At 36.0% G+C, this 20,853-nt stretch overlaps 1 protein-coding gene across 3 annotated transcripts in view; it reads right to left on the bottom strand.

The window, feature by feature from the left end:
* Positions 1 to 1,663: 1,663 nt before the first annotated feature.
* gpc5a (glypican 5a) overlaps positions 1,664 to 20,853 on the bottom strand; it is a 148,765-nt gene continuing 129,575 nt past the window's right edge. For all 3 annotated transcript variants that reach the window (XM_041985529.1, XM_041985522.1, XM_041985523.1), the window contains one exon: positions 1,664 to 7,596. In XM_041985529.1, the coding sequence (XP_041841463.1) occupies positions 7,442 to 7,596 (155 nt within the window). In that variant the 3' untranslated portion in view covers positions 1,664 to 7,441. The remainder of the gene's footprint in view (positions 7,597 to 20,853) is intronic.

Below are 20,853 nucleotides of genomic sequence, written 5' to 3'. Positions count from 1 at the left end.
TATAATGTATATATTGAATGAGTGTTTGTTCTGTAGATGTTTCCCCACACAGCATGTTAAATATGGAAGTGCAAAGGAACAATACAATGAAGAGGGATTTTTGCTTTACGTATTATGTATGAGTATTTAACATTATATAAAATTGCAACTCATTTTGATCATTTATTTTTTATATAATTAATATGTGGCTTCCAACACTTTATTATGCAGAATCACTCCAAGAAATATCATTTCAGTTGTTGTTTATAATGCATTTCTTATTGATTACTAAGGTTGAACGATTATCAAATTATTATGTAATTAGTCTTACTTGAAATTAGTGTTAATTTGTTATGATCAAACAAAGTTTTTATTTTCTAGCTGTTCCAGGTTATTACCACAGCACAGTAAGTTAATGTCATCGGCATATAATATTGTCTTCATTGTGGTGGAAATTGTACAGCGGTGATTGATTTACAATATGAAGAGTAAAGGTCCTAAGATAGATCCCTGGGGAACTTCACAGGTAACAGTTTTTAATTGTGAATTAGTATTATTTATATGTACAAACTGGTTTCTATTTCAAGGCAACTTTTCAGTCATGATAATGCAACCCCTTCAATTCCTCACAGCAAGAAGGTCACTGGTTTGATCCTTGGCTGGGGGAGGTTCGAATGGCCGAGGACTGTGGAGTTTGCATGTTCTCCCCATGTATGCATGGATTCTCTCCAGCTACTCCGGCTTCCTCCCACCGGCCAAAGACATGCATGTTAGGCTAATTGGTCACTCTAAAATTCTCCCTAGGAGTGTGTGCATGAATGGTTGTTTGTCTCTCTGTGTTGGCCCTGCAATGGACTGGTAACCTGTCCAGGGTGTACTGCTAAAATGATGTCAACTAATTCAATTAGTACATGGGTTGTAGTTCTTTTAGGTCTAAACCCATATTGCTGTTTATTTAGTACATTATTCTTTATGATAAACTTATATACTTTGTTGTGGAATATATTTTCAAGTATCTAAGAACACGTGGGAGTAATGACATTGGTCTGTAATTTCTAAGTATGTGCTTAGCTCCCACCTTAGAAAATGGTTCTTTGCTGTTTTCATTTTGTTGGGGAATATACCAGTTTTTACAGATAAATTATAAATGTAGGTAAATGGCACTGCCACATGTTCTACTATGCTGTTAATTACATCTTAGTTCACTGATTTCTTACCTTTAAACTATTTAACTATGTTGATAATTTCATATTAATCTGTTCCCCTTATGAACACAGAATTAGCTACATTTCGGTAGGAAAGGTACCGCAGCAGTTAAGGACTTCGGACCTGCCACTGCAGGCCTGCCTTTGTCTTATTCATCATTGACTGCACAACACGGGGCTAAAATCAAGATGTGGACATTGGCTATAAATGAACTGCAAGGTCAGAGCTGAGCTGTTATTCAAGGATCTCAATTTTGTGCTCAATCCTTGTTCAAACTCTCGCCTGTGGTCATGACTGTTCACCAAAGCGCGAGATCACAGATTCAAGTGTCAACATGAGGGCACAGTGCTGGAGAGTGAGGAGCCTTCACATTGTGATCAAACTCCAGACATAATGGAAAGAAAACCTCACAGTGGAAATAGAAGCTGCCTTATGTCCCAGCAAATGTTGATAAAACATGATCAGAAAATGTTCCATGATCTTTACTTTAAATATTTTATTAAAGAATATTAACATGTGATTTGATATCCATAAAAAATTAACCAGAACAGAAATGTGATTAATCATTTAAACCTTTGTGTTATATATTCAAATGTGTTCTATAAATATGAGAGCTTAGAAAGTCCAAGAAAAACACCATCACATTATGATCACGTGAGAACACAAAACCCTGGATTCATGAGATTGTGAATCTCCAAGACAAAGTTAATGGATGCTTCTCAGTAAAAAGACTGATGAGCTAATCTTTGTTCCAGTTTAAGCTACTGTGGGACTAACTAGGATCAGAACAAACTGCACAGCCATCAGCTGGAAGCCTGCGGCTGCAGCTGGAAAACAAGCTTCATGTTAAGTTATTTTATAGAATACAAACTAACTCATGCATGCTTGCTGGAGTAAAACCACTCATATACTGTACACACATACGTAAATAATTGGGAAGTCTGGAAATTACAATCAGCTCCAAAGAAATAACAAAGAAAAATCTGCAGAAAAAAATTAAACAGGCTGTAGAATAAAGCTGGCAACTTTTAATCCAGCAGGTAAAAGCTCAAGTTAATCATAATAATTGCAAAATAAAATGAATGATATGCAAAACTATGGCAAGTTGTGGTCGACTTGGATAATCAAGTCACTGCTGAAATTCAGCTCCTCCCATGAACAATATTTTATTTATCTACCTGTTTTGGAAGCAGTATTGAACCAATTGTTGCTGCATTACAACATCTTCACAATCAATTCAATAAAAACAGATTAAAACCTAATTTAGGATAACAGGAATGTTAGGAGGAAAGGTGTTAGGAGGACACACCTAACAGGTTGTGACATGGTACCACCACCATGATCCAGCCTCTGATAACTTTACCATCGTGCAACAATGATAATCACACAAGGACTCAAACGTGACTCATTCCTTTATGTACAGGAGAACCACCATAATATGGCTTCTATGTTTAGCCTTAAAGCACCTTTGTGTCGGCATCTGCAGCATGTAATTTAAGACTTAACCCTATTCTTTAGAGATGTCATTAATACACTGGTTTAAAGATAATAACTGTGAGGGTGGCAACCTGTGAAATTATGAATTTTGGGCAGAAGCTGTGAATTGTTCAGAAGTTACACAGTTACTTTAAATTTCTAACAGATGAATATTGCTGTTTAGGAATCTTACCTAAAAACGAAAAGCCATAAATTAAGTGTATAAAAACACAGTAAATCATATTTTTATTAACATTGAGATTGTAACTGAAAGAACTCCAAGAACTTTAAACAATTTTAACTGCATATCACAACACATCATGACACAAGTCTAGCCTGCGGTATTGAAGGTGAAAATGACTGATGACAACAGCGCATGGCTTAAGTTTCATTTAGATTTGAGGCTTTTAAAATATGATCAAACAAAGTACCTCAAGAAATAACTGTTTAAACTGGAGAATAAAAAAAGAATAATGTTAATGAAAAATGAAAAATTAAATTTAGCTGATGCTAAAAATTTAATTCTGCTTGAACACAACAGCACTCAGTTCCAGATTAAGTTAAGCAGAACATTAAATGGTTGGACAAATTAATTATACCATTATATATTATGGTTGCATCATCTTAGAAATAATATTTACACTGTTACAGTTTATTACAATTAGAGTATAATCAGGTACACATTGTTCTGTACACTTAGTATGCATTAGGGGAATGTTTACCCTGATCTGTTACAGCAGCACCTTTAATGTTTCACTTGTTTAGTTCTGTAGCACGTGTATAGATGTAATAAAATAATTTTAAAAACATTTGTTTACAAAACTTTATCAAGCGAAAAAAGGATCAAATTGTGATTTCTCAGCTCTACAAAGACATTTTCAGATTATTTCCCTTTTTTCCAAACTTTTCAGTAATGCAGTATTTTGCTAAAGTAAATGTAAATAACTGGCTGTAATTTATTTGTTTTCAGTACCACAATGCTGAAAAATAGTAGAATTTTGCATATCTATTAAAAACAAAAAAACAAAAAAAACAATAGTTTTGATAAAAAGTTTTTTTTTTCTGTTTAGATCCCAAAACTCTGACTCAAAACCTGAGAAACACCAACTCTTTATTTGGCTAAAGAAAACTGTACTGCGTATGTCTGAGCTGAGGGCAGTGATATGGAGATCCACCAAGTAATATGTTGTGACTGCTTTATTTAAAATTCCAGAGCTGACAAAGTCTTGTTTGCTTAATCAGAGAGAAATCTGTTAAGCCAGGATTTTCCACACAGATGTGATGTTGAACCTGCAGTGTAAGGACATGAGTCCATGTTTACCCAAGTTTTACTGCTCAATATTTGGTCATGCTAGGGTGACCAAATGTCCTCTTTTACCCAGACATGTCTTCTTTTTGGGATCTAAAAATGTGTCCGGCTGGAATTTTATAGTAGTCTGGGAATTTGCTCTATCTCAGCCTCAAATATATTTACATTGGAAATGAGTTGTTTCACTGCCCACACTCGCTTATTACTGTTGTTGTCCACTGAGACAATGAGCTACAGGAGAGGGAGGAGATGAGGAGGGAGCCAGACAGGTTGGAATAACTGTGTTGGAACAAGTGTTTGTAAAAAGCTGCAGAGAAAGTGTACATGACTCTCCCTTCTCTTGTGGGGGAAGCGAAGCCATTCAAACATTTCCTGGTGAGATGATTCAGCTCCCTCACTTTCTCTACAGTTTTGCACAAACACGTTAATAAGACAACCTGTAGACAAGGTTTACGTTTTTGACGGAAGAGTTTAACTCTTGGGAAGGAAGCTGTTTTAGATCTGAGTGTCCCATATCTAGTAAAGCTAGTAAATGCAGGTACGAAAATGTAAATTCACAGATTAACTACAGAAAAAAAATCCCCATTTGAGCTTGGTGGTGATGCATTGCTAGTTTTTTTTAGTATGTTTGTATATATATTTATTATGTTACTGATTTATAAAGGGACAAACACTAAATAGAAAGACAAAATGTATCTTCTCCACTATACTGAAGGTGGACTGAATGCCACAGTATTTTTCCCACACATTTAGGACTACACTTTATTTAATCTTTGGCAAAATAGAAAAAGTTGTTTTATGTAGACAATATAAATTCAGTAGGAAATGTCAAAGATCAGTGCAAAGTAAAGTGGCCCATGGGGCACAATATTCTTAAAAGTGAATTAAACCCTTGACCATATTGTAGTTGCCTTGAATGTGGACACATTTCTATGTATCCATACTGTCATGATGCCACATATGATACACTACACACTACACGACCCCCGGCATTTTTTATGTCTCTTTTTCTGAGAATGTGAAGTTTGTGAGCAGTGTCATTTTACATTGACCTATTTACATACCTAAATGGAGGATAAATTAAGTTTAAAGGAGACTAACGCTATGATCAGAATACATAAACTGTATTCTCACGGGCTGTATAGAAAATCAGAATACACTAGAGCAGGGGACCCCTAAACGAATACAGTGATGAAGGAGGGCCCATCATATAGCTGAATGGTATGTTTATTGTGACCTGGCAAATATTGTTTAGCTCAGTGTCATTAGGATCTGCAAGTTTTTTGACCCGGACATTTTTACTAAAGAGTGCAGCTAGCTTGGTACAGTATCACAGTGTGTTCTTCTCCCTCAGCACCACAGAGATTAGAGACAATTAGAGAGTGCTACAAAACACTCTTCCTGACTAAACTGACTACTTTCAAGACAAAGTCTTGAAGCAATAAGTGACTCCCTGTGTGGTAAATCACTTGTGGATCTACATTCTTTACTAGTAAAATTATTTTACTTTTTAAACCAGCCACTTAGTGCAATACATTTGACACACATTGGTAATTCAATACCATCTGTCTCCTTGAAGGTAAATTCAAACTTCAGATGATTATCTGGTTGTTTTGGGGTCTTTTTTCATTTGCATTTAACCTTATCAGAGGCAAAATCAGCAGCAGGTGCTGCCTTGCTACTTGAATTTTCTCCAGTGGTTTCTTAGTTAGAAGACGTTTCTCTTGTGCTCATGAGGGTTTTTTGGTCGTGTAACCAAACTATCCATTTTCACTCATAACAACGTCCATACAACTTGAACTTACAACAAGGCTGTTGTGAATAAGAGCTGCAGTGTTTTAGCCAGGAATATCTAGTTCGGATTGCACTGGATTTCTGGGTGAAGTAAATCCCGTTGTTTGTTTGTTTTTTTAGTTATTTGTCTTGTTTATTTATTTTATAAAGGTATCATCTTTTCAAATAATGTTGCAGCATGTGTCCTTGTGTCTGGAATTTTATTCAGCTGGGGACTGAATAGGCTCTTGGTGAATCACAGGTAACCTGACTGAGCCAGCACGTAATATACGACCTCGCGATTGTTACAGTAGCAAAAAGCGTGGGTCCTCGTCTTTGTGTTTTTCAGGTGGCTTGAAGAGACAAATAAAAAAAGAACCCGCCCCCCTGCATTGGACTGAGTGTAGAAACTGGAATGATGAAGTTTCAAATATGTCCTGGAAGAGACATTTAAAGCTAAATAACTGTGGCTCTGTGGCAGCTCCCTGACTGTAGAAAATTAAAGCAGTTTGTAGCTGATTTTTTTTTTTCTTTATAGAACCAACTTAGAATTGAATTTGTACTGGAGCCACTTTGGCCAGAAAAGGGATGAGACATTTGTTAGACAAAGAACCTGTTTTCATTACCGAGTGCTTTGCCCTCTCAGTTACTGACCAGACATGCAAGACACATGTGAAACAAATCATTTTACATTTATCTGCATTGAATCCTGTCAGCAACACACCTGCATTATGCAGTCAGATAGCAGGTAAAAGTAATTGGATTCTTCCTCACCAGTGGCTCCTGGAGCTTTCAGGCCCTATCCAGCTCTATGAAGGCAGAGGAGGATTGAGTTTGAAAGATGATAATAGACTCCAGATAAAACTAATCTATTTCTAAAGAAGAAAGGAGGATGAATTCTTTTGCACCCCCATCTCCACCTGTCCATCCCTCTCTTTTCAGCACTTCTCCCTACTGTACCATTATAGGTCAATGGTACAAATGAAATACACCCATTAAACAGAGTTTGGACACCAATGCATCTATTACAACTTAAAAGAGGCTAATATCTTAAGTTTTCTTTCTTTCCTTTGTACCATCAGGATATTTAACATACAGTACATGCCTCTAGGGTTTATCAGTGATTTAAAATACAGTCAGAAGCACTTGGGAAAAAAAAAAAGAAAAAAAAAAAAAGAGAGAAATATCTGTCTTGATTTATACATAAAACAGATCCTAGAACAGCATAAGAACAACAGGCATTTTTGTTTAGCTTCAAGAAGAGTTATTACAAAAAGAAAAAAGAAAAAAAATCGCTATCTGTAATGTAAGGTGCTACGTAGTAAATTGATGCTTACATATCTAAAGATTATTTACTGAATGTGCAGAAATACAGTTCATTTAATACCCAATTTTTACACCATAGTCATTTTGACACTGTCATAAATACGTTATTGTTAGTGTTGATGAATATAAGGAAACTGATTAAAAAAGAGATATTGGTAAAGCCCCCATATACCCCATACCCCCATACCCTCTCACAAAATCTACAATCTTGTAATTTCCCCATGTTTGCCAGCGTTCCTCCTTTGTCCTGGCAATGTGCGGAAGTGGAGCTCCTCAATATACTGCTTCTTGTAACTCCCATTGGCTCTCTCTTTCTGGATAAATAAGTTTGAAATCAAGTCTCAAAGTTTGATGCTGCAAAAAAGGCAGCTGTTACAAGGCCAGGAGCATATGTAAACAAGGTAGTACCAGGATCCAGATGGCTCCAATCAGTCTGATGCTGTTAGATCTGCCATCTATTTCTGAATCTTTGGCAGGTGGATGATGATAATGATGATGTCTGTGATCACTGGTCACATCTGGCCTCACTGTGGAGAGAGCAGAAATGAAAATGCCAGTCAGAAGTATGCTCATTATCAAAACAACAACATGGGTGAGTGTGACAGACATGTTGCCAACATGTAAAAAGGACAATGTGGTTTATTTTTCATTTTTCTTTTTATAAACGAATGCCATGACATGCACTTGTTATGGCAACCAACCTGTATGCACATCAAGAACTGCTCTTCTACAATAGATAGCTAAAAACAAGACAGACAAAGCTGCTATGTGTTTAGGTATTACTTTTTCCTATTATTCCTGCTTATAGCCAAAATTCTTTGAGGTATCTTTTTTTTTCTTTAGCACCTTTCAGTTACAACTGCAACTTAAAATAGTTCACACAAAAGAAAAACAGTTTTAAAAATGCAATTAAACATTAGAATAAGTCATATAACAATCAGCATAATGACTACAAATTAATAATACAACAGAAGTTTGTAACAGTAAACAGAGTAAAACTATATAATTAATTTAAAATCATATTTAAAAAGCAAAACGAGAACAAAGACTAAAGCTAACTGGGTGCAAAATGCAGTAAACAATACAGGGTAAACTCTGACCCAAGCTAAGTGTACAGAATTGTTTAACAAGAAAGATTTTAAGTCCAATCTTAAAAGTAGAGACAGAGTCTGCATTTCAACACTGATTGTGAGTTAGTTCCAGAGGAAAAGAGCCTGATAGTTGAAGGTTCTGGCTCTACTAGAAACACGAGGAACCAAAAGCTGGCCTGCTGCTTGAAAGGGGAGTGTTCTCTTGGGACAATATGGTACTAGGATAGGTACAATATGGTGCAGGAGTATTTTGGATCAGCAATAAAACTCTACATAGTAAACTACTGTTATGTTAATAAACAAACTAAATCTCACCTTAATTTTAGTGCTCGGCAGTTTTAAAGACTAAAGTCAAAGAGAGATGATAAGTCTGTGGTTGTTGCATGAGCAGTAAACAGATATTTCTCCAGTATCTCTCTGAGTTCATGTTTTCAAATCTTTTTTTTTATGCTTTTAATTATATGCAAAGAAAAAAAAAAGACTCATGACAAACAATGTAAGATAAAAAAAAGAAATCTTAGTGATGTTCACACAAAATCTCATCAAAGTCAACAGTAGTCAGAGGTTGAGCGCTGCACCTTGTGTAAGCCACCAAACAGCTTGACATGCCGTAACTGCCATAACACATTCTGTGTGGCATGCTGGCAGGTAGCCAGCTTAAGCACATATATCCAGGTAGTTTAAATGTGCTAAATTACCTAACAGCTAAAAAGCCAAATAGTGCAAGCAGACAATGCAAATCTCTTTTCACATTTTGTAATTTTAGCATATGCATTTTCCAAAGGGACATCCTACTGAGGAATAACACTCGAGTTTCAGTACAGTAGAAAACCCTGACATAAATGAAGTGCAGTATCAATTGAGATCAAATCAAGAGACAGCGGACAAGTACGACAAGTACACAAGCACAAACTCAGGTTCTGACAACAAAAAAAAACAGTCTTCAGCATTGGCTCAATTTCTTCAGTTATAGCAACAGACCACCGTGGGTACTGGTGACTAGTTCAAAAGTATTAAAAATTGACTGACCTAAAATCAGTTAAAAATAAGAATTAAAAATGAACTAAGCCCTAGTTTAATATTATATGAACTGAGACTGCCTCTTTTTTCAGACTAAGGTTCAGCAGTTTGGTCCTGGCAATGTTTCACACCTGTAACTTTAGTCTGGATGAGACTGTAAAGTCTGAAGGTCTGAGTTTAGTATAAAAGCATTACATGTCAAGGTTATGAACTGATGGATGTTGCATAAGCAACTCTTTTAGCACTCACTCAAATGTTTTCCTTTTCCTATGGAATACAAATGCAACCATAAAGCCTCATACATTTTTTACAGCTGCAGTACATTAGTGACCCTGTCAAACCATTAAACCATTCTGTTAATTTCCCCCTACCCTATTTATAGTGAGCGGATGCAACCACAGGGCACCTTCACCCTCAATCTCCTCCCCAGAGATGCTGCAGAAAGCATCTTGGGTGTGTCTTTGTGTCAACACCCACACAGAGTGGTTATGCCAAGGTGTTAAAACTGAGGTCATACATTAGCTTTGCAGACTACTGCATAACTTTGAAAATAGACCAATACAGTTTCTTTCTTCTAATTTTTTAATTATTAAACATTTTGTAAATCCACTAAGATGGCCCGCTGTTTTGTGTTTGCTTGTTTTTTTGTTTGTTTTGTTTTTTTTCTCTCTCTTTTCTTCTGTGTAATTCACATTTAGGAATCTCTGACATTGAACAGTACAGATATTTACCTGTACAATTGTTTCATAACTGAGATGAAGTCTCAAAATCTGCTCAATACAGTGGTGGTACACACATTGAAGCATCTATTCAGTTCTATAATATTTAGCTTACATTCCACAGTCCAAGAGAAGATACAGGTGAAAGAGTATATATATATATATATATATATATATATATATATACTATATAATATTGGCTGAGAAACACTTTAAAATTAAACATTGGCATCAGCCATGATGTGCAGATCAGATGAAACTGTTTATGACTAATTTCAGTATTGTCACTGGGAGTAGATCATCCAGTCTTCTTGAAATAGAATGATGTTTACAGTTTTGCTTAAAGAAATGTTAAAACAATATATGCGTATGCATGTTTTAAATGCAACGTTATTGTTTATTTTTGGTGTTTGTCGTGCCCCTAGTGTTGAGTGGCTCCGATGTTTCAGCCCCACTACAGAAGAAAATTTTATGATCATACATCTGTAATGGCATCAGCAATTAGACAACCCAAACGGCTCCTATGTGCCTTCACTCCTTAATCCTGAGCTACACTCCCTGTCGACAGTTACGCTCTGCCAGCGAAAGACGCCTAGTGCTAGCATTTCTGCACTTAGCTTAACTCTCTACCCATCGGAATGAGTTAGAAAGATTTGTCCAGCTCTTTGGCTCAGTTCAGTACTGAATAAGCAGCGTGCACTTACGGCCAAGATGATATTATGTCATGAAATCGTGATGTTTTATTTAAACAAAGGAGTATTGCCTCTAACTCTAAATGACAGCACATGTGTCCAACTGGACTCAGAGCAGTCTGACTACCATTTAATTATGATGTCCCCTACTGTTTGATTTCTTGCTTGTGTTGCTCTTTCTCCCAGATGTAAGTCACTCTGACTGCAGAATAGAATAGAACAGAATAGACTAGAATAGAATAGAATAGAATAGAATAGAATAGTTAGAAAAAATTCTATATTGTGCATTCATAATACTGACATAATGTATGTTTTAACCAGGTTTCAAGCGACCCACTTGGTGGCAAAAATTGTTATTATTTTAAAATAGGTTCGCTGACAGATAATTTCTGGGTCTCAGCTTGCTTTTTTCTTTGATAACCCACATCACTAGCATCTCTAGATGTTATGCTGCTTTATATCTGTGTTACACCTTATGATCCTAACTATCCATTCATCTGCTGGTTATCCATGGTTGACTTGTCAGGGGCAGCAGTTTATGTGGTGAAACCCAGACTTCCCTTTTCCTGGTCACCTCTTCCAGCTCATCAAAGGGGAATCCCAAGGCATTCTCAGTCACCTAAGAGACAGAGTCCCTCCAGTGTTTCCCTAGTCTTCTACAGGCACTCCTCCCAGTGGGACATGACCAGAAAACCCCACCAGGGAGGCATTCAGGAGCAACTTGATCTGGTTACTCTTGATGCAATACTACGCCATACTCCTGATGCACACGGAACTCCCTAAGGGACATGGTTGAACGTCTTATCCAAGTCTGCAAAGTGAGGTAGGGCTAACTACATATAGCCATAACCTCTTGATTTAATGCACCAGCTCAGGTTCCTTCCCTACCGCACAGGTACCATTCCATATCCCTAAAGCCTGCTTCTGTAGCTGAGGGTCGGACCACCAAGGTCACTGACTTTGGTCACCACCCACCCACTGCATCCAACCTCCTTGGCCCATGTGTGGTGAGCCCATGGGATGGGGTATTCACATTGCCCCCTTCTGGAACCAAGCCTGGGGCTGAAGCTCGATTGCAAGCGCCTGGGCCTGCACCTATGGGGCCAGACTGGGTACAAACTTAAGATATCCTTACTAGTTTTAATATAATTTATTTAGATTTAATTATAAGAACCACAAACATCAGGTGATTGAGCTGACAAAGCCCAGTTGGGAGATTAGTTTTATATACATTAACATATTTTGTTTAAAATCAAAGTATTGTACAAGATTTATATGAGTTTTGTTGTTGTTAGTGTTCTTTTAACATCTCAAGTGTATATATTCTTCAAAATTTATAACTCACTCTAATTTGCCAACACTGCATTGTTTAAAAAAAAAAAAAATGCTGTCAGTGTCTGTTTTGTTAATGTCTGTCCCATCATTATAATCACCCAGCTGCTGGAATAATAATTCCTGTTGATGGCACTGCCGCCAAACTGTGCACAAGTATTGAACTTGGACATACTGCCAACATTTAAATATGTTGTTCTTTAGAGCCGTACATGCGATAACAAGTAAAAATTTGTTATAAATCTTCTAGGGACCCTCTGGTTCTTCTCATTATTTAACTGGTTTTACTGAATACCATCAGACCATATTCATAATAAATAACTGATGTCAGTCCATCAAGTAAATAAATAAATAAATAACAAATAAAGAAAGTAAATAATAAGTGTATGGGATAATTATTTAAAGCTTAGAGCAACAACCCCACCATTCTTCCACAGTATATCTTCTACATCACCTAGACATAAACTCAAACACCCCCATGTGTTTACATCTTTGAAATTACACCTTAAAAGATATTCATTCAGACAAGTGCTCCACACCAGCAGTCAACATCCATCTTGTTGTTTACATGTCTTTGGAGGGTTGAAGTGTTGAGGGGGAAATTCTGTCCCTTGCCAAGTGAAATAGAGCATCCTTTTTAACCCTGCTGATGGAGCCTCAGACTCCATCCCGGTTCATCCCCACAGGGAAGAAGTGAAGTTGAACCCAAATAGATGACCAGCTGCTCCAGGACTTTTGAGTTTCTCACTAAAGCCCGAGGGTCATAAGTCTGTCACAGGCAGGATTAGTCTCACTTGCACCCTTTCAAAGTCTACAAAGGCTCTGCTATCAAAGTTTATCTTACTAGGAGAAAAATAAGACCCGCTGCAGAGGCCATTTGTACTCTGTGGATTTAATTCCACTTTTTATGGTGAAGCAAAAATAGACTGTAATTCCTTTCCTCATAAGGAGCTAGAACAACTGCTTTAGTCTGTAGGCATAATTTCATACCTCAGTTTAAATCTAAATTCAACTTAAAAATATAAGTTGTTTAAACTGTTTCTTCTAAAATTAATATTAGTCAAAATTTAAGCATAAGAATTCCACCTAATTTCCACATAGTGTTTTTAAAGGTATGATTGCTCAGGCTGCTTGTTCAACATATAAAGGTACATTTGTTAGCTATAGTAAAAGCATATGATGTTATTGTGAAGGTAACTGCTTATTGATTCACTACCACAGTGTTCCCAGGACAACTATTTAAAGGTATACAGCTCACAGACAGTCTTTGTACCCAGGAGTACTAAACTTCAGCACCTCAATCAATTCCTCTTACGGAAGCTTCAAGGTTTCTAATGCAGCAACAAGCTGCAGATAGAATGAAACAATGTTCCTCTAATAAATAAACTTTGCAGGGCAGAGAAATTATTCTTGTTTTGAGGGACACACTGGATAACTCATGAAACAAATGGGTATGACAAATGACCGCAAGGAACCATCAGAAAGCAATTAAGCTTTCTATCAAACTATAGTTTTGTCTTAAACAGGGTATTAAAAAGATTCAGGTATAGAATAAAGAAAAATATTCAAAATGTTAAACCAATTTTAGGGATCTACATACATATACACATATATATATATATATATATATATATATATATATATATATATATATATATATATATATACACATCTAATACATACTGTTTAACCCTCTCGGCCTAACACATGAAAAATTAAAAGAGAAGTCCAATTTTGTTTTTTGTTTTTTTTTATGAGGTCTTTATTTGGCCTTTAACAAAATGTAACAAAAAAATTTACATATGGGAGGGGTGTAATCTACCATGTGATAGTTTAAAAATATTATAATGAGGTGTTCTGCTCCTGGGTATCTATTAGGGCAGTGATTCCCAACCCTGTTCCTCAAGGCACACTGTCCTGCAGGTCTTAGATGTCTCCCTGCTGCAACACACCTGATTCACATTAAATGGATCTCTTGACAAGTTCTGTATAAGTCTGCTAATGAGCCATGGATTTGAATCAGGTGTGTCATGGCAGGGAGACATCTAAGACCTGCAGGATAGTGTGCCTTCAGGACCAGGGTTGGGAATCACTGTATTAGGGGACAGAAGACAAGTATCAGATTGTGTTCAACCGGATTTTAAGCAAAGTTTATACCATTAATTGAAGCAAAACGTCTCAGAAACTGTATATAACAAATATGTCAGATCGGGCTCTAATGGGATATACATTCTAACTTTTTGAGTTATGTTGCTAACGGACAGACAGACAGACCAAAGCCGCCAGAAACATAAGCTCTGCATTCTGCATTTTTCACGCACATTGCTGTAAGTCATTTAGTACGTCATCCCTATTTATATTCATAAAAGAAATAAGACTCAAAGGAACTTTGTACACTAGTGCCAATTATGTCACTAAAATATTACCAAAGACAATGTCAACAAAAACTGAACAATATTATAAAATGTTGTAAAGAAAACTGCATGAGAGACAATTGTAATTTTTAGACACTATCAGGTTTCATTTGACATTCATTCATCTGACAATAAAAACTAAGCATGGACAAGTTACTAAAATCAGATGTATTCTACATTTAATGATATATTAATATCTGTTAAAAATCAAGTGTAGCACCCTGCTGTGCATTAAAATCATCTTCAAAACTTAAAAAAATACTAAAAATAAAATATGAGTAATAGAAGTATCCTCATTTGTTAGGCACATACTTGATTATCAACACATGCCTGTTATTTAACAGCTCACATATACACACAGTACTGAGTATGACTCCACTGCGGCTATTAATACACACCATCACCACTGCTGAGTCTTCTGGCAATAAGTGGGTTGTTTTATGAATGATAATGAAGGTCCAGGCAAAGCGGCATATTGCCCCTCTAAAAGCCCAACTGCAACCTCGTATAACAACTTAACAGAGGATAAATGTTTCAAAGTGATTCAGGCTACAGTGAACTTAGTCTACTTTAGCTTACAAGATCGATGATCGTCTTCCTTTTTTTTGGCACTTTGATTCAGATGATTTTAGATATTTTCTTGTAAAATGACAAGTTTTAGTAAACCCTTAGATGAGAGGTTAGGGTATTAAAAAAGGTGTTTGGGCTGAAGAGAACATGGGTCATACAGAGAAGCTTACAGCTGAAGAGAAATCAATACCAGTTGATTTCAGAGGACTTGGACCAACAGTGATCAATAGCACACTAACTGCACTGGGAGAAATACCTCACATCCGCAGTGACAGAAAATATCTTTTGCATGACTCTAAGAACTGCAGCCCACATCTTCGGCTGGTCTGTTTGTGTAACAGGGTCGTTATAAATGGTTTGTTTTTCTAAATTTCATTACAACCTCCATTTCTTTAGACTAGCAGCTTTATTACAGAGGAAAGCTATCCTGCATGGAGGCTGTCAGCTCATTATTTCTCTTTCACCAACTTCAGCTAGGTGCTAAAAACAGTCTATTAAATTATAAGGTTGATGACAAATCAAACTGACATAGCTGTGTAAGCATCATGTTAGGTGGGAGTATGAACCACTGTTGTCTCCTACTTTAGAATCAATAGGTTAGATTTTCAGTGATATATTGATGCAACTGATAGATATTTAAAAAGTAAAATATCCATACAATAGCTAAAAGTCATTACAAAGATCAGTTATTTGAAATTAATTTAAAATGTATTTACTAAGTCTAGACGGTCCAGCAACATTAGCAGCATTTGTGACAGGCAAGAGGTGGAGTAAACATTAAAAGGAACAGCCCGTGCTTAGGTCTGTCAACTTTTCTGTTTCCACTGTGATGGTGCATCCACTCAAATCACACAGCATTGTTATAATCTGTAACAATTTCATCTGCGGCATTAACACTAAGCACAACAAAACAGCACAACATATAAATGTAACTGTATCTGTAAGGTCAAAACAAAGATAAAAATGTTGGTGACACAGATTACATGTGGCTTCTTCCTGGTGTCAGCATATATGAAAAGGACTGCATCGAGAATGGCATTTTCTGCAAAGGAATATGTCTGCCGTTCTCTATCTTGCTTATGCTCTAATATTACATGCCATTAATGCATGATTCAGTGTGAAAGAGGTCTTGTTCACTTCAAGCATGTCTACAAGAAGCCACTGTGGTATGAGTTTAACCAACCAGCATGAAGCCCTGCACAGTAGTGGCAACACCTGTAAAAGGAGCATGCACAAAGGTGTGGGTCTTCTAAGAATTGTCTGTTATTTTATGACGTGGAAAAAGACTAAATAACATCCAATTGAAGGATTTGCATTACAACTAAAGAAGAGATACTAATTTCAGAAAACAAACCATTTAATGCATGTTACCATGCTACCATGATGACATGTATTAAAAAATAATCAGCAAAGAGGTTAGGATGGTAGAAAAAGACTCCCAGACCCCCCAAAAACTAGTGGATACAATTTAGATCTCTGTTAACTGAATTTAAATTGAAAAAAGATTTATTGTTCTCTTAAGTGTAATTACATTGTTACACTATGCATACACAACATAAGTAATCATTATATACAGGCACAGAGTATAACTGTTGCAGGAATGACCTTCAGAACATTTCTTTGTTGTCTCACAGTTGAAGAAGCCTCTGACTGAACAACACTTTTACTTTCACTCCAGTCTTGTCTATTATGTTGACTGGCTTGTGTATCATTTGTCAGTTGACACTGCTTTTCAGGTAAGATCTGACAGTACCTTTGTGGTAGTAATGATCAGAGTAATACTGACTGTTTTTAATGCACCTCTTACAAGCATTCTTATGAATGTCACAGGTTACCTGTAGCCAGTTAATGGAAATTACTTCATAAGATCATAATAATCCTCAGTTCTTGTTATTGGGCATGTTTGCAGATTTTGACATTCAGGATCTTGGTTATCATTAAAATTTACATCCTGATAAAATTCTTGGTTTTACAAGCTTCAATAAGCTTTAGCTGTTATTGAGGTTTTAAGGTTATTGAGGTTTTCAAAGATATCCAATCACATTGTGAAAGACACTCTGATCTTGGTTGCGAGCTTCACATTCAATTAACCACGTTGATCCACGTGTCACTTGACAGTGTTATTACTCTCCAGCTGTCAGGAATAAACCTGTTTATTTCCAGTCTACTGTCAACAAACAAAGGAGCAGATATTAGAGCAGCATTTTATCACAGAGAAGAAAAATTAAAAGCCATAGGCCCAGATTTCTAATGTTTTTTGCTTCAAATGTTGCCATATAATTTGATGGAAAGGATGAGTAAATAATAGTCAAACAAGAAAACTCAAAGGAGATTTCAGATTACATTTTAAACCTAAAGAACTCTATTACCACAGTACATTGTAGCTTCTGTTTGAAGCAGAGGCTCTTTTATTATAAATTTAAAACATTTATATATATATATATATATATATATATATATAAACTATAAATAATTTAATTAACAGAAAACTTGTACAAATATAATTGTTTCTTAATGTGTTAAAATAGCTCTATTTATGTGTACACTACATAAAAAAAAAGATTTCCCTCATTTCCCCTTTTTTTTACTCATTGTGTCTGCTTTTGAACTGTCATGTCATGGCTCATAAAGTTAAATAGAGGTTAACAAGGTTTTGGTGTATGACATATAGTGCTTCTTTCAACTGAAAGTGGCCCATTTTGTAGAGAGTTTACCTCCCACAACTCTTCTCTGTTGCCTTCCTCCTTGATGACCCGTTAATCTTGTCAGTAAAAGCTCCAAATAATAGGAATCCATGTCTATTATTTGACACAAACTAAGAAAAAATGGTGTGTCAAAACAGATATTTTTGTCACCTGTCTGGTCTATCACAGCAGACAGTATGATAAGAATGTATGCTGTCATCATACTGCCAATGAGGATGTTTATATCTTGCTTTGCAACGGGTGTGTTGACAGATTTCCCCCTACCAACAGCTACAAACTCTTCGCTTAACTTACTGTGCATGCTTAACAGGAAGCTTACTGTCACATTGTCAAATCCACATGAAGGCGTATTTTCATATATGCATATGCACAGTAGTGAAATGTACAGTCAAGCTACTTAAAATAAAGATCAAAGATCAGTGTAAAGCTGAATCTGCATGACGTATAGAGCAAAACAAGCAGGCGATGTAAACATAAGACACATATGTCCCAGTTGTTTTCCCCCAGAGTTGTTTGGTTTACATAAGAATGAGATCAACAGAGAGACGCTAAACGAAAAGAAACCACCTGAGACCTCTTGGAGAGAAGGCTCAGTGCTTCCATGCTCAAATAGAACAATTCAATAAAGCACTGTACTGGAGACAGCATCCCCTTTCAATTAGATCCACACACCCACAGAAAACAGAACCAATTCGCTCATATTCACATTAATAGCATCATTTTGCAAAATTTAATTTATTTGCATTGTCTGTATAATTACAGCGTTTAATGAATAGACAGTTTATGATAACTGATCCACTGCGAATGCTTCTTGGGTCCTTTTCTCATCTCTTTCTGAATGCTGACACAATCAAGATGTGTCAAGTCTAAATTCTTCAGCTGTCATGTCTCTATTGTATAAGCTGTACCACATTAGCACACATCACCTCAGTTGGTGCCAATAAATTCATGAAGCAGAATAAAATCCAAACTAGGGATCACACATCATGCACAACTAAACTAAATATGCAATGCACAGATTTACAGTATTGGCTATTTACTGTAACCATGAAGAGTCATAGAAATCCACTGTTTATGCTATATGATTAAAGGATGATCCCTAGATTTTCTTTTTTATTTCTTTTTTTTTTCCAATTCATGCTGTGTTCTTGTAACCTTCATAAATGTCAAGGACTGGTTTATGGATTGCCTTTTTGAAGTGGAGTTAACTGCAGTTTTATGCAGATTCTGATTTGGATGCTTATTTTGAAGCCTGGAGTCTAACAGTGGTGGCTGCTCAAGTGCCAGCAGACAGGCCTCAGACAGGTAAGAAGACGGGTAAAGAGCCGAATGAAACACAATTGTTCCAAACACAAGTCATTTTAGTATTTATTGTGCATTCTTGATAGTTGCCTCAGTCAGTTAACAGGTTATTCACTTGTTTTGTTTTGGGGTTTTTTTAAGAATTTGGCATATGCTCATACATTCAGGCGCATGTACTCATTCAAAATTAATTGTTAGATTTGTCAAAAACTTTTGAATCTAACAGTATATATCTGTGTAAACACACCCCTAAAAACATCTCTTACTTTTTGTGTCCAGAAGTCATGTGCTGGTCATAATAAAGAGTAAAGCTTCTCTTTTGACTGAATTATTTAGTATCTAACTGATATTTTTAATTCAGTCTTACAAGATTACTTATTTAGTAATAGTTTTGCTTTTTGTAATTAAATAATTATAATGATAGTAGCTTTTAGAAAACACCTTTTCTGTAAGAAAAGGATGCTATAAAGTGTCTTAAAAATATTTTGTTAAAGAGGTGTTTGAAACTTTCTGTAAAAGATGGGTAGCATACAGTTTTCAAGTTTGCCATAATGAAACTTGACCCAAAGTAACACTGCAGATCCCTTTTGTTCAACATGGCAGCTCTACAGAAACAAGTTACATCTGGATTTTACTACTGAAGATTCCTGGCTCATAGGACCAGTCCACTATCAACTACCATCTTGTAGAGAAATAAGATAAAGAAATAAGATTTTTATCAGTTTCTGTGAAGACCGTTGAATTGTTTAATGATACATTTTTGTTGAATTTCTTGTAGCCCAACAGAAACACAGTGTTTACCAAACATGTATCTCATGTCTGTAGGCTGTAAAATCATTAACATAAGCTTCCACATCAACATTCTCAATAAAGTCAAAACAGACAGCAATTTTCTCCACTATAATTGTATAACAGTTGTTTCCTTAATAGCCCAATCATGTCAAGGAACGTGGAAGCTGGAGATGTGGAGGTGGGACCCATGAAGGTATGAAGGTTTAATTAAACAAAAGAGACAACTGCAGACTAGACAACACAACTAACATGCGTATGGAGGACCAGGGGGATCTTTGAAATAGCAATACAGCATTTAGATGAAGATTAATTAACTGTGAAATAAATCATTTCAAATTCAATAATTTATTCATACAAAAAGAAATCTAATTTCAAAGTGTTTTGTAATTATGCTTTTTAAATGGAAATATTAAAGAAGATTTACATTTATAAATAAGTCATTATTAAATACAGTTACTTGTAAATGTGTTTTCAACTGCTATTTCTAAAAGTAGAAATAAATAACACAATTTATAAATTACCTTACCATTTCATACATTTGAAATTAAATTCCCTTTTCCAAATCCATTGAAACCTCAGGTCCTCCATAATAATAAAAGTGGAATGAATAAAGGGAAACCTGGAGCATACAAAGGTGCTGATTACTAAACAGGAAGCAGGTGTGACAAACAAAATACACACGAGAAAAAAAACTTTTCCAAATAAAACAGAAAACAAGACAGAACTCAAAAATGACAAAACGCAAAAAAAAATTAGATGCTGCAATTTAACCCAAAACCCGCAGACCATGACAAATCACCCTAAATTTGGTCAACCTGCATTTTGTCCAATTTAATATACCTTCAGTGCTTTAAGCCAAAGTACTTCAAATGTCTGAATTTGACCTCCAATAAAACCAGCATCCATCCTGTTTGTGCAATTATAGAGAAAAGTAGGATCAATGGAATCTAATTTAAAGTAGAAGCATTATTCCACAACACATGGCCCAGTACATCTCTGCATGGAGCCAGCAAAATGATCAAGTGCCTTGGTTATATCCTGTATGGCTGCGCTGCACATGCCACAGAGAGAGTGTTCATGTCCAGGATCCCATCACCCCAGCCTCTATTACATCCTCAGAGCAGTCAATACTGAGCTCTGACCGCCA

Source organism: Melanotaenia boesemani, chromosome 1 (genome assembly GCF_017639745.1).
Source record: "Melanotaenia boesemani isolate fMelBoe1 chromosome 1, fMelBoe1.pri, whole genome shotgun sequence".
Taxonomy (NCBI): domain Eukaryota; kingdom Metazoa; phylum Chordata; class Actinopteri; order Atheriniformes; family Melanotaeniidae; genus Melanotaenia; species Melanotaenia boesemani.
The sequence above is the reverse complement of the archived record's forward strand: the minus strand, read 5'-3'. Positions and strand labels throughout refer to the sequence as shown.